Source organism: Haemorhous mexicanus, chromosome 5 (assembly GCF_027477595.1).
Source record: "Haemorhous mexicanus isolate bHaeMex1 chromosome 5, bHaeMex1.pri, whole genome shotgun sequence".
NCBI classification, from domain to species: domain Eukaryota; kingdom Metazoa; phylum Chordata; class Aves; order Passeriformes; family Fringillidae; genus Haemorhous; species Haemorhous mexicanus.
The window spans coordinates 8,383,252-8,398,777 of record NC_082345.1 but is presented as its reverse complement, the minus strand read 5'-3'; the positions used below and the strand labels follow the sequence as shown (position 1 = coordinate 8,398,777).

Below are 15,526 nucleotides of genomic sequence, written 5' to 3'. Positions count from 1 at the left end.
GTTCCTGTCAGGTGGCATGATCAACAACAAATGTCACAGCAGAGAAGGAAGGGTGCCTCACGAATGCAAGGAAACAATTCTATTACAAAATATGAAATTTGACTCACATCCAAGAGATTCTTAGATCTGTCAAGCTTAGTGTGGTGGGAAGCAGGTGTGATCCAAAAAATGGCCTCAAGGCAAGTTTTCTGAAAGCTCTAAATAACTAAATGCAGAAAATTCTCTGAAAATTCCGTTATTCAGAGATCAAAGAAAAGTCAGTGTTCCTTGTGTCAAGAACTTGAATTCTTACTATATGGAGGCTGCAAATTGCTTTATATATATAAAAACACCTGGTCTGCTACATTGTTTAAGTCTGACAATGGTTAAAAGAAAAGTAGGCTGGATAACCTTTTAAAAGTGAACAAAATTACAGAAGAAATGTACCTCAAATTTATCAGCTTGTTTTTTGACTGTGCTTTGTTTAACTTCATTTTCTTTTCTTTTTTATTTTAATAGCTATTTTCTGGTCAAGGAACATAACAAGGAGGAACACTTTTGGGAAATGAGTTCACAGAATGATAAGTGCTAGTCCTAGCTGTAAAATGCAGATGCAGATCTGAGGTTCACCATAATTTTCTCTCATAAGAACCACAACGTTCATGAGAAGCTTTCTATGTTGCTGGTGTCATCACAGCAGGAGAGGTGCTGAGAACAACCCCTGAGTGCTCACTGTGCATTTCTGCTGCAATAAATAATTTGTTGGAGGGAAAGTTGGTTGGTATTAATTGATATGGTTACAGCACAGTAGCAAAATATTCAAGAGAAACCAGCAAATGTATCTCAGGGTTGTTCAGAGCCCAGGTCATGTATTCATCTGGAGAGGGGCATTTTTCAAGGACATGCAGTGATGGGACAAGGGAGAATAGCATTAAACTAAAAGAGAGAAGGTTTAGATTAGATACTGAGAAGAATTTGTTCCCTGTGAGGCTGGTGAGCCCTGGCACAGGGTGCCCAGAGAAGCTGTGGCTGCCCCATCCCTGGAGGTGCTCAAGGCCAGGTTGGACAGGGCTTGGAACAACCTGGGATAGTGGAAGGTGTCCCTGCCCATGGCCAAGGGTTGGAATGAGCTGATCCTTAAGATCCCTTCCAACCCAAAGCACTCTCTGGTTACTCAGTGTGGCCCATGTCTTTAGGAGCTGCCCTCCAGCCCAATCAGCAGTGCACACCCAGCACACTGAATGGCAGGGGTAAAGCTCAGAGGTGCTCAAGCACCATGCCTCATTTGGTGAGGATGCAGACCTCAGTGGCCTTTCACAACATTTGAGTAAAACAACTTAAGAAGTTGTTACATGAAAGATCTTTTATGCTCCCATAAAGAAAACAAAGTATTAGGGTATTAGGCAGGTGTACTGAAACACTTCTTAAAAATTATTTTTCCCATCCATTTGTCATGTTGGATTAAGAACTAACAGGGGAATAATTGATAGCTGACCAGTCTGGATCTTTCTGAAGGGGCCTTTACAAGCTGTGTTTGAACACTAGAGGGCAACAACAGTTTATTAAATAGAATTGATAAGTTATGAGAACTTTTGATTATTTAAAAAAGTTTTAGTTAGATTGTTTTTTTAAAATTCCCGAACTGTGGCTGTTTCATTGCAGAAAGGTTTTATAGGAAAGGTTTTTGTTTATTGAAAGGGTTTGGATGGAGGATTATATGCACACATTTTTAAAACTTTTTACTGCATCATATAATGTAGAAAACAACAAACTAAGCATATTCTCTATTTTAATAACATTAAATCAGGTTGCATTATTAGTCATGTATTGGCATTTCCAGTTAACAGAGAAAGAGAGATTTGTCATCATCATTCTTTTGACTATGATGCTTTTTTATATGCATTTTTGGAGCTTATTTATTTGCCTGGATAATGGTCTTGTATTATGAATCAAAAAGGAGCAAGACAAAGCAACTAAAAAAGTCCATCCAGTTTGTTATGCTTTCCAATATTAAAAACTTCTGTGCACTTTTCTATTTTTCCACTGACATCTCCTGTGGTCTTCACTGTGCACCACACATGGAAGTGGATCATTAATCACCACGCTGTGATGACAAGTCTCACATTGGGGTGGCTCTTTCTGGACGTAACCAGTTCTGTTATGGCAGCAGGCCAAAAGCTGATTGACTTTTGTCACCTGGAGAGTGTCCTAAATTCTGTAGCTGCTTGTTTTCATGTTGTTGCTTTATAGTGCTGAGCAAACACAAGGTGTGTAAATGTAGACTGTCATGAACAAAACTGTTGTGGTATTGTACAGTAAAGGCAATAGCCCAAATTTTGTAACCACTGCAAACAATTGTAAAGAAAGAAATTGTAGCTCTATTTGAGATGGATGAGAAGGGTGAAAAGTCCCTACCTCAAAGGGCAGCAAACAGCATGGTGTGTTCTCTGCAAATAGTGCTTCAGTTCATTTTAACTCCTGTAGGAGCAGGAAATGCTTACACTCAGGATTATTTCAAGTAAGTTCCTAACCAACAAGCAAACAAGGAAATAAAACCACCAAAAAAAAAAAGAGAATTATGTGAGAAGGCAGTTTCAAAACGGGATCTTGTTTTCCTGCCTCCTGCAAAGCCATCTTAGTGGATTTGAGTCTGATGACATGCTTTGATCCCTCCATCCCACACTCTATGCTGATAAAAACGTGGAGTTTAAAGTGCCAGTGCTGCAGTCAGCAGTTCCCAGGCAGTGTCCCATCACACAGAGAGCTATACCCCTGTAGACTTCTTTCTGTCACCCTCCTGAAATGGGCCTAGAGAGCTGTGCTCTCCCTGTGCATTACTCATCCTCTCATACAGCTAATGCACTTCTCTCCATTAATTCTCAATGAATTCCTGTTCATTGGTAGTTGTGGGACAGCTGCATCCCCTCATCCTTGAAGTCTTGCACATCCCTTCAGGAGTGTCATGCTGTTCCCAGATGCTTTCCCAGTGTCTTGATAGGTATGTCCCCTGAAGGGCTAGGATATATTGAACATCTTCCTTCCTCTTCAAAAAGCCTACACTCAATCTCCCAGTCTAAATTTGCTTTTTTTTCCTTTAGGTCTCTAAACTTGAGGATGTCAAAGCATAAAGCATAAAACTGCTGCTCTTTGTCACCTGTGTATTTGGTATTCTAAACAATGTATAAAAGTATTTTTAAGCTTCAGTACAACTATGCTGCATCACTGTTTCCTGTACACTGGCTCACTTAATTTTAAAAAAAGGTGTGAGGGCCATGCATTACTTCTTTTCTCTTTTTCTCTTTCTCCTCTCCTTCCAGCCTATAAAATGTCATTTTCATAAGTGGCAAGGGTTTTGATATGCCATGTTCAAGCTGTTCTGATCCTTTTTCTTTTTGGTTCACTTTGTTTTAATAGAAAATTGACAAAGAAAATTGAAAATTCTGTCATACCAATAATATCCAGGAGTAGTAATCAGATAGTTTGTGCACACTGCAGAAGCCTGCAAACCTTTCCACTCAACAGTGGGCTTTTGCAGCTAAAGCCAGCATCAGTTGAAATCAGCTCTTGGTTTAACCAAAGCTGACTCATTTTACCCTCTTTTCTTGGAAAGGCTTTTTAGCACTCCCATGTAATGCCAAGGAGTGTGCTGAAGTCTCTGGGGTACACAGGGTGAAAGCAATGGATGCCTAAACCAGAAATGTCAGAGTCAGAAATTTGACAAGGCCAAGTGTCTGCAAACATTTTTGTCTCCTATCTTTAAGTGGTTTTGGTCTGTGGTTCCCATTGTTTTGGGGTTTTAACTGTGGTGACTGGAACACCTTTTGCTATACTGAATTATTTACTGCTACAGTGTACCTTAGGCCACACATATCCTAGCTGTTTCTTCCTTTTAAAGTGCCAGGATCCTTAAACCACAAGTGAAGACAGGACTCTAAATCACAGTTCCTTTCAACACTTAGAGCTTTGGTTATCTTGAAAGAAAAAAGTGTTTTGGGAAAATAGCACTTTAAATGTATTGTTAAAAAAAAAAGATTTATTAATATGCTGAGATTAAATGGGGATTTTGCTCTGTGTAAGCCCTTTTCAAATGGTTGTAAGGTATTAGATTTTTCACAATTGCAATAAGGAAAAAAAATAGTAGAAGTTGCATTAACTGCAAAGCTCTGACACTGAAAAAGGCATTGGAAGGAGCTTTATAAGTCAGGGCTATTCAGACACAATTCCCTGTCTTTTATGCAAAGATCCATGTGACCAAATACTGTCTTTGTGGTTTTGACTGGCGAGAGGGTAGAAAAAGGAAGGATGAGGAATGGATTGGGTAACCTCACTCTAATCACTGTTTCTTCTTGAAAAGAGAAAATATAATCTAATTAATCCAAAATATAATATTATCTTTCAATAATGTCTTCATAGCAGCCACTACTTTTTTAATAAATATATTTGGGGACTGGGTCTTACTTTCTCTGAGTCTTCCTTTGTCATTTATCTACATTTAGTTGCCAGCTATATTGGAAGAGCATTTATTGAAATCTACACTGCAAGGAAATTATTCAAAGAACTGATGAAAATGGAAAGGCAGTGAATGACACTTCAGCCCTGTATAATTGCCTCTTCTATCCCCTCAACATGTGAAGAATGAGTTACAGGCCATAAGCCACAGAAACCTTTATAGATGCAGCCAGTGCAAGCTGAAGGACCCACATGCATCCCTGCTGTAACAGGCAATGCTTTGTGATTAGTTGATTTAAAGACTTTCTTAAGAATTTTGTTCCTTGAAGTTTACTCCTGCAAGAGTGAGATCAATCTCATTCACAATAACTTTTATGATACTGAAATAGACTGGGTATCTTTCATGCCGTTTTTTCAGACCTTGAAACATCTCCCACAGTGAAATATAAAATTTGTCAAATCCAGTATGAGTAATAGTTCTGAACTGTCAGAGGCATCCCTCTTCCTCTGAGAAACCCTGGCTAATGGTAGTTTAATGAAAATGTTACCAAGAACATGCCTTCATCTTTGTTTTTAATAATTAATTCATTCATCAATTAAGAGTATAAGAAAGATTTGGGTTTTCCTTGAAATAATAAATTGTTCTAATATCTTGCATTTGTGTGGCCTCACCTTACAAATCATGTAGAAGAGGAGCACTTCATAAAACATTGCAGACATTGAACCTAGAGATTAACCATTAGAGGGCAATCTTTCCTGCTCCGAGGAACTCAGCCTGGTTTTCTAGCCTATTTTGAGAACTTGACTAACAGCTCATAAAAACAACACCCCTGAAGAGATACCATGGTTGGTGCTCCACACCCATATTCTTGAGGTGCTTAGTGTCTTTGCTGAACTGCAGAGTAATTTATATATGAACATAAAAATAAAGATATTAATAGCAACATAAATATAACATAAACATGGCTATAAATATGAAATACAAATAGGAAATATGAATATGACTCTTCCTCACAAAGTCTGAATGAAGAGGGATGGGGCTCTTTACTTGCCATACACTGCACTCTGTGGTAGAGTACTTTAGCCCAGAAGTGGCTACTGCAGATGGCAAATGAGCTCTTCTCTGCACACACATGGTGTGTCACACCATAAGACATACATAAAGATTGAAAACTATTGCAGGAAAGATTGCTAATTACTGTGACACAGTCACTTACCTTTCTTGACCATAGGCATAAATTCTAGTCACTAATCCCTGTGACTAAAAGAGTGCAAGAAAATGTACAAGGCTTTACCAGTAACTAATTTTTAAACTTCAAAGGCTGCAGTGCAAAGCAGAATTCTTAAATATTATGCATATTGCAAAATGCTGAAGGGGTTTGAAAGGGGGTTGAAAAGGAAATATTCTTAAATTGTTGTTGCTTAAAAGGCACGCACGTTATGGTTAATAGAGCCCAGATGCTGACTGGTTTTGAAAAGCTGAGCAAGCTAAAACAAAATAGTGTTTTGGTGTCTGTCAGCCTGAAATGTGAGCTCTTTTAAAAGGATGTTTTCGCTGTATCAACATAGCATTAAAGCACTTTACAAATTTTAGAACAGTAACTTTCTCAAATGACATTTTTCTAATATGGCTTTGAAATGTAGCCACAGTTAAATATTCCTAAGAAAAGTCTTGGACTTTCCCTGTGGTCTGGTGGTGGGCAGTGCCAAATTAAAATCAGGATCCTGCATGGTTCACACTAAAAAACATGACCGCTGAAGAAGTGCTGTTTTCAAGTCCCTGGGAGATGGGAGAGGAGAAAAGAGGTACTAGGTAGACAGCCTGACCTTGAAAGCACCACCAGCAGGAGTCCAAACACTCCTCCAAAGTCACAAAGAAAATGCCTAAGCCTTCCAGGTCATCTTATTTCATATTTCCCTGTGGGCTTATTGCTGGATTTCTGTTAGACTAGCTTGCCTGTATGGGCTGCTGAACTCAAGCACCTTCTCCTCTGTGAAGTTTTTGTTGCAAGGATTTTTTTTTTAGCCACAAAGAAATGCAGTTCTCATCCTGGGCACCAGGCAACCTCTTCTGGTAGACAAGATGGGAAAGAAAGGATGGGTGTTGAGGGGGGAGGGGAGAGTTGGGGGGAATAATAAAATAGTACTGAAATGAAAGAATGGGTGTTGAGGGGGGAGGGGAGAGTTGGGGGGAATAATAAAATAGTACTGAAATGCAAGGAGAAAATGCAACTCCGTGTGTGATAAAAAAAGGGGATTTGATGGGAAAATTGCCCTAGAATTAGTGGAAGTACTAATTTTTGCTGTGATTTGGTTGTGGTGATAGTAATGGCAAAAACAAGTCAGGTTTGATGCTTGGAGAAAATTGCTGGACTAGAGAGATAACTCTGTTCAAGGAAATCTGCTTAAGAGGCACCTACATCCTGGTAAAAAGGTGAGTTCATATGGCACTGGAGGAAAAGTGAGGGGAAAAGTATCAATGCTTGTGATTGAACTTCAAGAGGGAAAACATGGTCACTGGGGGAGGTGATTCTGCTCTCATGAGAGCCCACCTGGAGTCCTGCATCCTGCTCTGGGCCTCCCCACATCGGAGGGATGTGGACCTGCTGAATCCAGAGGTGAGGCACAAAGATGAGCTTGGGGCTGGAGCACCTCTGCCACAAATGAGAGAGCTGGGGTCGTTCAGCCTGGAGAAGAGGAGGCTTCAAGCCTTCTAGTGCCTGAAGGGGCCTTACAGATGGAGAAGGGCTTTTCACTAGGGCATTAGTGATAGGACAAGGGAGAACGGCTTCCAACTGGAAGAATGCAAATATTAGGAAGAAATTCTTTATTATTCTATGATCTGGTCCTCTACTCATTGAAGAAGGAATGTTGTGGTGAACCCATTGCACTCTTGGAATAGGATAAACTGTGCCAGACATTTCTATCACATTTATTAGAACTGACCTTGTTTTGAGGAAGAGTTGGATGAAACATTTTTCTTTATAAGCTGTATGACCTAAGCAATGTAGCAAGATGATGACGATGATGTCACAGTTCAGGGTGTCCTATCTTATTCTGTGAAACGTTGTAACAGGCCTCATTGGATGGCAACATTAGATCCCATTTCCCCAGCTTCTGTGCTGCAGACTTTCCTGCTGGGGGCATGAGGGCTTGAGCTTGAGTTTCAATGTGAAACCCTGGCCCTTTTGAAATCAGTGAGAACTTCACCATTGCCTTCAGAGGGACCAGCATTTCAGCACGCTGTGCCCATTAATTCTTGTTGAAACATTCCATGAGAAAGCTAATTATGATAGTGGCTTCTGTGATGTGGGCAGCCACAAATTCAGTTGCTGAGCATCCTTCTTCTTCTAACAGCTTTTGCTAATTAGGGACTTAGGTTCTGGTTCTACAGAAGATCCCATTGACTCCACTCAAACTTGGGGCACAGCTCAAAAGCAGAGGGACTTTGGCAGTCACTGCTGGTTTCATGAGCTCCATCTGCTGTCCCTTGCTGTCCTGGGACCTGACACAACTGCTCATGAAGCTGGGCCACCAACTAAACCAGGAAACTTTCCCAAGTTTAAGAATAATCCTATGAAAACTCTTGTGTCATTGAGCCACCATCCAAGTTCAGAGGTAAGAGTAAAGCTGTCCAGGTTTCTCAGCCTCAGCTGGATTTGAGCCAGCAAACCAAGGTTTATCTTTTTAAGGCGAATGAAAATAACTGTGACCAACAAGGGGAGCTTCTTGCTAAAATAAAAGAGACATTCCTTCTCCATTTACTTTGACTTTAAGCTCAAACAAAGGAACATAATCACCTCAGAGAAATCATGCCTGTTGGAGGCTTTTTGTGTGTGGTAATCTTGCCTCCTATTTAACTTTGTAAAAGCCTCTGCTATGAAGTTAATTCTACATGGACGAATTAGAAGTAAAGGTGACAAACATTTAGGAGATAGTCATGGTCTTGAATCCTATGCACTGATGGGGAAAAGGGTTCAAAAAGGCCATTTTTGCAGGGGTAGTGATCAATGGTTCAGAGTCCTGATGTTCAGTCAGTGACAAGGGGTGTCCTTCAGGAGTCCACACTGGACCAAAGTTATTTAAATAACTTCATTAATAACACAGATGAAGGGATTGAGTGCACCCTCAGCAGGTTTGCAGATGACACCAAGCTGAGGGGGCAGGGACACACCTGAAGGACAGGCCAATCCAGAGGGACCTGGATGAGCCCCAGAAGTGGCCCATGGGAAGTGGAGTCCCAGCACAGTAACGACTGTTGGAATGAGTCCAGAGAAGGCCAACAAGATGATTAAAGGGATGGAGGATCTCTGCTGTGAGGAAAGACTGGGAGAACTGGGATTGTTCAGCCTGGAAAAGAGAAGGCTTCAGGGTGACTGTCCTGCTCCCACCCAAGAGGGTTCATTTTTGTAGTAGCCAGGAGAGGTCATGGCAAGGACATGGAAGTTATCCTAACACCTTCTGTCAGTGCTAGGGGTAAGGGGAAGGGAGTCTCTTCTGAGGAGAAGGGGCTCCTTCCAGCAGAGTAACTAAGTTGAATAGGGAAGTGGGGAGGCCCAGGCTCTGAACCAGAGGGAACAATTTATTGTCTGTTGTTGGGGCTCCTGCAGTAAGCAAGAATATTTCTTTTTTGTACTCTCTGTCATTGCTATAGTGCTGTTACTGTTTATTTTCTTATCTCATTGCTGTTTCCAGTGAATTGTTCTTATCTCAACTCATGATCTTTGCTTTTTGTGCCTCCAATTCTCCTCTCCATCCTGCTGCAGAGGGGAGAAGGGATTTGGGGGAGTAAGTGACAGTGCATGGGTTGGAGAGTCTTGGTAGGAGCCCTAAATTGGGGAGCACCATTCCTAAACCATGACAGTGACATAATTGGGGCCTTCCAGTACCTGCAGGGAGCCTATAAGAAAGATGAAGAGGGACCATTTACAAGAACATACTGTGACAGGACAAGGGCAAACAGCTTCAAACTGAAACAGGGCAAATCCCAGGAAGATTTTCCCTGTGAGGGTGGTGAGGCCCTGCCACAGGGTGTCCAGAGAAGCTGTGGCTGCCCCATCCCTGGAAGCATCCAAGGCCAGGTTGGACTTAGATTTGGGAACAACCTGGGACAGTAAAAGGTATTCCTTCCCACAGCAGGGAGTTGGAACTAGATGTTGTTTAGGGCCCCTTCCAATCCAAACCGTTCTGTGATTCTAAGATTTTAGAATACAGATACCTGGGCTGGAAGAGACAGAGGATTCTAGGCAGGCTGTGGGGAAAGGGGCTAGGCTGAGGAAGGTGAAGCCAATAATCATTAACTGGCTTAGAGGAAATCCAAGTAGGAAAGGGTTTGAATTATAGAAAAATGGCAAAATGTACCAGTGATAGCATATAAGTGTTCAAAAGCTAAAAATAAAACCAGTCAGCTTGGGCAGCAGGGGAGATGTCTTTAAGAGTCAGAGCAACCAGGCAGGGGATCAGGCTCCCAAGAGAGATAGTCAAGACACCAGAGTGTTTCCAGCAGAAACAGATAAGATATGAGAGGGAATGGCATGTGGAGAAATGTGGTTTTGTGATGCAGGGGTGCAAGCTTGAGGTTTTCCTCAGCTGTGCACTGTATGATTAAGATACAAAGAATTCATTACAGATCTGGCGTACTTCTCAAGAGGTTATTGACAGATTGTGGAACATTGTGAGTATGGAAAAAGTATAAGGAAACACTGTGAGGGGGGAAAAAACCCCAAACCAACAACAACTTCATTTTCCTTTTAAACAGTGAAAATAAATAGAAAAGTGTGCTTCTTTTGTTGGCTCCTGCAAAATCTAGAGGCGACAAACAACGATTGGACACAGGTTCTCTCTTCTCCAGGGTACATTTTTGTATGGCAAGTCTTCCCATCCATTATCCACGTGGATCTTGTTCGAGTTTGCTAATCCTCCCAACAGCACAGTAACAGAGGGGGCTATTTCACCCAGCAGATAGTCAAGGACAAATTTTGTAATGTAGACCTGGCCTCAGGCAGATACTGCTGTTGAGCTGAATTGTTTACATTTTCAAAATCTTTTTTTTTTTTTTTTTGCAACCTTGAAGGTTGGAAATACACTTCATTTAAAGAAATCCCTCTGTTTTCTTCTATTTTTAAAAATTTTGCTCCAGTAAAAGCTGAGTCTGATAATATCACATGACTCCAGGAGCCCTTTAGAGTCAGCCTGCAATGCCCAGGCCTTTAATCTGGCCCAGATGTTATCTCCTCCTGTAATAACAAGAAAAGCTATGAAAATATATGTTGAACACATATGAAGGCAAAAGTTAAATGTTTCTGTGAGTTTCTAATAATGCGGAAAATAATACCGATTTTGGAATGTAAGTACCTCAAATGTTGCTCTAAGTTGTTCTGCTTCATATCATTATTCTACTCACCAGCTGTCACGTTCTGTGAGGGAGGGAGAGTGTGATGTAGACATCTAGACTGAATGAAAACGTTGAAATCATGAAGTAGATTTTCTCATCTAGAGGAAATGTAAGACAGCCTCATTTTACATTATTAGGAACAAACAAAGATGGTAAGGAGGGAAGTTTTTTTCAATTTTGGGTGTATTACAAAATCTTAACTAAGAAGGAAAAAGACTACGTTTAAACACAGCACGTTGGCCACTCATATTATTGGTAACACTGCCCTAAGCAGCCCAAACCCAGCCCACCACATTTAGTTTAGCAAGGGGGACAATAAGGCAGAGCACCTCCAAAAGCGCTGGGAAATAAATCACGCATCATTACATCAGCCGGGCAGCAATTCCTGCTGATAAGGAACGCCTGCTCCCTCTGCTCTGGGAAAGGCCGGGATTTATGGCTTTTCAGCCCGAACAGCGGGGAGACGGACCGTAACTTCATTCTGCCTGCCGCCCGCCCCCCGGGCGATGCTCCGGCGTTACAGCCCGTCCCGGGATTGGGATCGGGGATGGGGATCGGGATCGGAGCCTTTGTGCTGCCTCTCGGACGCCGCCGCAGCTCTGTGGCAGAAAGTAGTCCCGTCCTCACGGGCCAGGGCTGAACGCATCGCAGGCGGCGGAGGGGGCGATGGGAGGCAAAATAGTCCCGCTGGAATGCGGCTGCCCCCCACCTCGCCCCGTCCCGGTGCTCGGGGGGTGCCGTAACCCCGCTCACCTCCCTCCCTTAGGGAGCCCCCCAGGGCTGCGCTCCCCGCCGGGGTTCTGCCGGCTGCGGAGCTGCCGGGGGTGTGCGCGATCCCGCCCGGCAGAGGGGAGCTGCGCGCCCCCGCCCCTCCGCTCCCGCCCTCCCCGACGGGAGCGGTGCCGGGGGGCGGGCGCTGCGCCGGGAGCCGGCCGGGCACGGCGCGGGAGGAGGAGGAGAAGGAAGAGGAGGAGGAGACGGAGGAGGAGGAGGACTGTATCCCTGCGCCTGTGCGCGCCCGGCGGAGGCGGAGGGGTGGATGGGGGAAGGACCGCGGCGGTCGCGGTGAGGCGGCGGCAGCAGCGGCAGCAGCAGCCGGCATGGAGGGCAGCGCCCGCTCCCGCGGCGGCACGCCGGGGCCAGTGGCCTGCTAGGGACCGCCGAGGGGGGATCTCCGCGGCCGCCCTTCCCCGCCTCCCGCCCTCCCCTTCCCCGCCGCTTCCCCCGCCCGCCTGGAAGCATGAACTGGCAGCGGAGGTGCTGCTCCCCGCCGCCACCTCCCCGCCGGTGAGAGCGAGGAGGGAGGGAAGATGGGGGCCGTCCTGCGCAGCCTACTCGCCTGCAGTTTTTGTTCCCTGATGCGAGGTGAGCGGGGCGGGCGGCGGCGGGAGGGGCAGGGGGAAAGTTGCCGGGTTGGTGGCGAGGGGCCATGTTTGGGCGTGCGGGAGGGGAGCGGCGAGGCCTGGCTGCCGGCGGGGCGCGGGGCCCGGCGCGGGGGCAGCGCTCCCTCCCTCGCTCCCGGCCGCTGCCGCCTCCCCGGCTCCTGAGCAACTTCCCGAGCAGCGCCGGGAGCAGCCCGCCCTGCCAGCGGCCACCGGCCGCGTCCCGAGCCGCCCCATTGTGGTTTTCAAGTTTTTTTCTTTTTCTTTTCTGTTTTCTTCCTTTTTGTTTTTTTGGTCTTTTTTTTTGTTTTGAAGAATTCCCCCTAAACTATCGCACTGTCCCCCCGTGTCTTTCTGCAAGCCCCGCAGTCCGTGGGCACCAGCGGCTCTGGGGCAGAGCTCGGCCCCGCCGGTGTCAGGCTGGTCCCGCTGTGCCCATGGCCGGGCCGGTCCCGCTCGCCCCCCGCGGTTCCATCCTGCGGGGAGCGCGGAGCCCCCGCGTGCTCGGCTGCGGGAGCGGGGAATGCCCGGGAGCCGCTGCTGCACCGACCTTCGCCCCGCAGCCAGGGCAGCAGTGAAGGCTCAGCTCTCAGCTAGGCTGGCGCTGCGCTGGGACTTGAGAGAAGTTTGTGTGTCTCTGGTGAAACACCACGGATGTTCACACAGCTTTAAAGGAACAGTCGAGTGCCTTATGAGGGGATGTTACTTAAAGTAGCTGAGAATTTTGATTCTACTTCCCTGCTCCAACAGAATTTCTTGTCTTGCAGGGCACAGTCTGAAAGAAAAAAACGATTTTTATTATTGCTTTTTTTTTTTTTTTTTTAATGCTGTAGACCTAACTACAGTAACTATTATCTGTGTTCAGTCTTTCTGGGAAGAAATCATCTGTGGTGCTTGCATATATAATGTTTCTGTTTACTTAATTTTGACTTTTTTCATACTAGATGGGCAAGAGATTAATTGCTAGCAGTTAATCAACCACATCTTGATTTAGAGAGTTCCTCCCCATGAGAGTGTTTTGATGAAAGTTAGTCTAAAGGTGGTGTATCTAGAAGTAAGTGTTCAGTCTCCGGTTGCTCAGTAATCTGGAAAACAAAGATTTTCATCTCATCCATAGCCTTTTTTTTTACCCTGTGCATCTGTTTGCCATATTGTATCCTGTTTGCAGAGATACAAATATACTTATTTAAATGGCATGTGTAACTTTTCATACTTATGTTGTGGCGGTTAAACCCCAAATTTTAAAAGTTAAGTTGGCTCTTGAGTATAGGGAGAAACTGTTTCCTGATTAGTTTATTTTAATAAGTAACAATCCTACCCTTGCTTAATATACCATGTATTTGGCTTTAATTTGATGTTCAGTCTAGTTCAAATGACAGCACAGAAATAGCTGTTGTTTGTGATGTCACAGAATATTGTTACAGTAATTTCTGCAAATTAACCTCAAAATAGTGGCATGTGCTTTTGCAAATTTTTGTATACTTCATGCTTAATGGGACACTTTGAAGAAGCATTAAGTCTGTAAATCATATGGCTGTCATTTCTTTTCTCATCTCTCACCTCTGTCTATTGCCAAGGACATTTGTATCCCAACCGCATTTCTGTTTCTTCTGTGTTCATGGTGCCCTGCTGTTTGATTGCCTACCTGAAGTTGTAATTCTCTGTTTGTGACACAACAGTAATTTTCCTACTGGCTAATTGTTACTTTAGATAGAGATAAACAGCAGGAACAGCTGAACCGTGAAGAAACAAAAATCAAATTTTAATGCACACATCCTCCCTAATAAACAGCATCTATGCAAGTGGAGTAGGTTGGAGTAAGATGTGTTGAGTTCAGGAGAGGTGTCAGCAGTTCCTTAATGAGGCAGAGGCAGTGCCAGCGCATGAGTATGAATAAGCTTATACATGAAAGTAGAGTTGAAGTTAGGAAGTTCACTGTTTAGTTTGGGAATTCAGTGCTGTAGAGGATGCCAAGCCGACAGTGCTGGAGACAGAAACTCGGCAAATGCAGTGGTGTGTGTTTGTGGATTGCAGCATCCTCTCTGCTTCCAGAGCCAGCCTCCCATTCTCATAGAAAAGGCAAATGGACAAAGGTTTATGACAACTGAACTATTACTCTGAAGGAACTGTGGTAGACTTGTTTACCAGTCTGGAAAGGAAAAAAAATGAGTGTCCTGGAAATGCATAAGGACTTGAAGAAGTATGAAGCTGTTACTGGCTAGAAATGGATGCACAGGGTGAGGCACCTGTCTCAAAAAATCATCCAAGGACTTCAATAAACCAGATCTACTGATGTTGTCAGGGCAAGTGTTTGAATTTCTAAGAGACTGGAGGTTGCCATTACGACAGTATGCTGTGGAGGTTCTGTGGTTTGGGCTTGGGGGTTTTTTTAATGTTATAGTTGCTGGAAGAAAGATGTCCCTGGTCTCTGTTCTCTCCTCTTGGCCCATGGTTTGATTTGGGAGATTGAGTTTCCACCTCTCTGACCAGCAGTGCTTCTTGAAGCCACTCCCTTAGGGTATTCCAGAGGAGTGGAGTTAGAGCTGCTCCATGGCAGCTTTGAGGTGGTCTTCAGGACAGCTGTGAAACCAATGAGAGAGATAATTGTTAGATAACTGACAGCTGCAGAGAGGCAAAAGCAGTGTCATCACATCTGTCAGGGCGCTACAGATAACTGGGGAACTGAGGTTGCAACTTTTTAAAAAGTGGTAAATAGAGTTCTTCCTCCACCAATGTTCATGACTTGCTTTCTTTCTGAAATAGCTCTCCAGTCAGCATGCAATTGCTATTTTGTTTTGGCTTTAAAGCCTGATCATGCAGGCAGTGCATAAAGCTCTTGCTTGAATAGAAATCTTATAAGGATATTTGTGAAAGTCTACTGAATGTTACAGACCTCTGTGTTTAGGGTCAGATAGTGAAGAAATGAAAATGCCTTTTTGGTAATGGGTATTTTCAAACTATGCTTTCCTAGAGTTCAGAAGAGAGTTTGTTTGAATCCGTTATTGTTGTTGTAATATGGTTACTGTTTTAATTGATTTTAATCCATTGTTTCTGTTTTCATAAACAGATCCTTGTTTTTTTGTTTTTTTTTTTATTATAAGATCCACTTGCATGTTGTTTAGAAGAGTTTAATGTTCAAAACTTTGCTAAGTGGTGGTGTGTTTGAAACTTTGCTAAACTTTGGTGCTGTGTGCACATATTTTTCTACCAGAAATCAGAGAAGGGGATAAAGAATAGGTTTTTACTCCTGAAGCATTCCAGTTGCAGACCAAGTGTGGCATTTCCAGGTAGAGTTATGTTTTTGCATTCAGGTGAAGGATCT

At 43.9% G+C, this 15,526-nt stretch overlaps 1 protein-coding gene and 1 long non-coding RNA gene across 4 annotated transcripts in view; one reads left to right on the top strand and one right to left on the bottom strand.

The window, feature by feature from the left end:
- Positions 1–6,608: 6,608 nt before the first annotated feature.
- Positions 6,609–11,507, bottom strand: LOC132327063 (uncharacterized). Of its 2 annotated transcripts, none has more exons than XR_009486435.1 (3): positions 11,189–11,507; positions 10,832–10,920; positions 6,609–10,664 (listed from the first exon to the last, which is right to left on the bottom strand). It is a non-coding gene; the product is annotated as an uncharacterized LOC132327063 (long non-coding RNA). The 2 variants fall into 2 exon arrangements; XR_009486436.1 differs by having other exon boundaries at positions 11,292–11,507.
- A 357-nt stretch (positions 11,508–11,864) lies between these two features.
- LRP6 (LDL receptor related protein 6) overlaps positions 11,865–15,526 on the top strand; it is a 121,271-nt gene continuing 117,609 nt past the window's right edge. The window contains exon 1 of one of the 2 annotated variants that reach the window (XM_059845799.1): positions 11,865–12,187. In XM_059845799.1, the coding sequence (XP_059701782.1) occupies positions 12,133–12,187 (55 nt within the window). In that variant the 5' untranslated portion in view covers positions 11,865–12,132. The remainder of the gene's footprint in view (positions 12,188–15,526) is intronic. The other variant, XM_059845798.1, reaches the window with a different exon arrangement.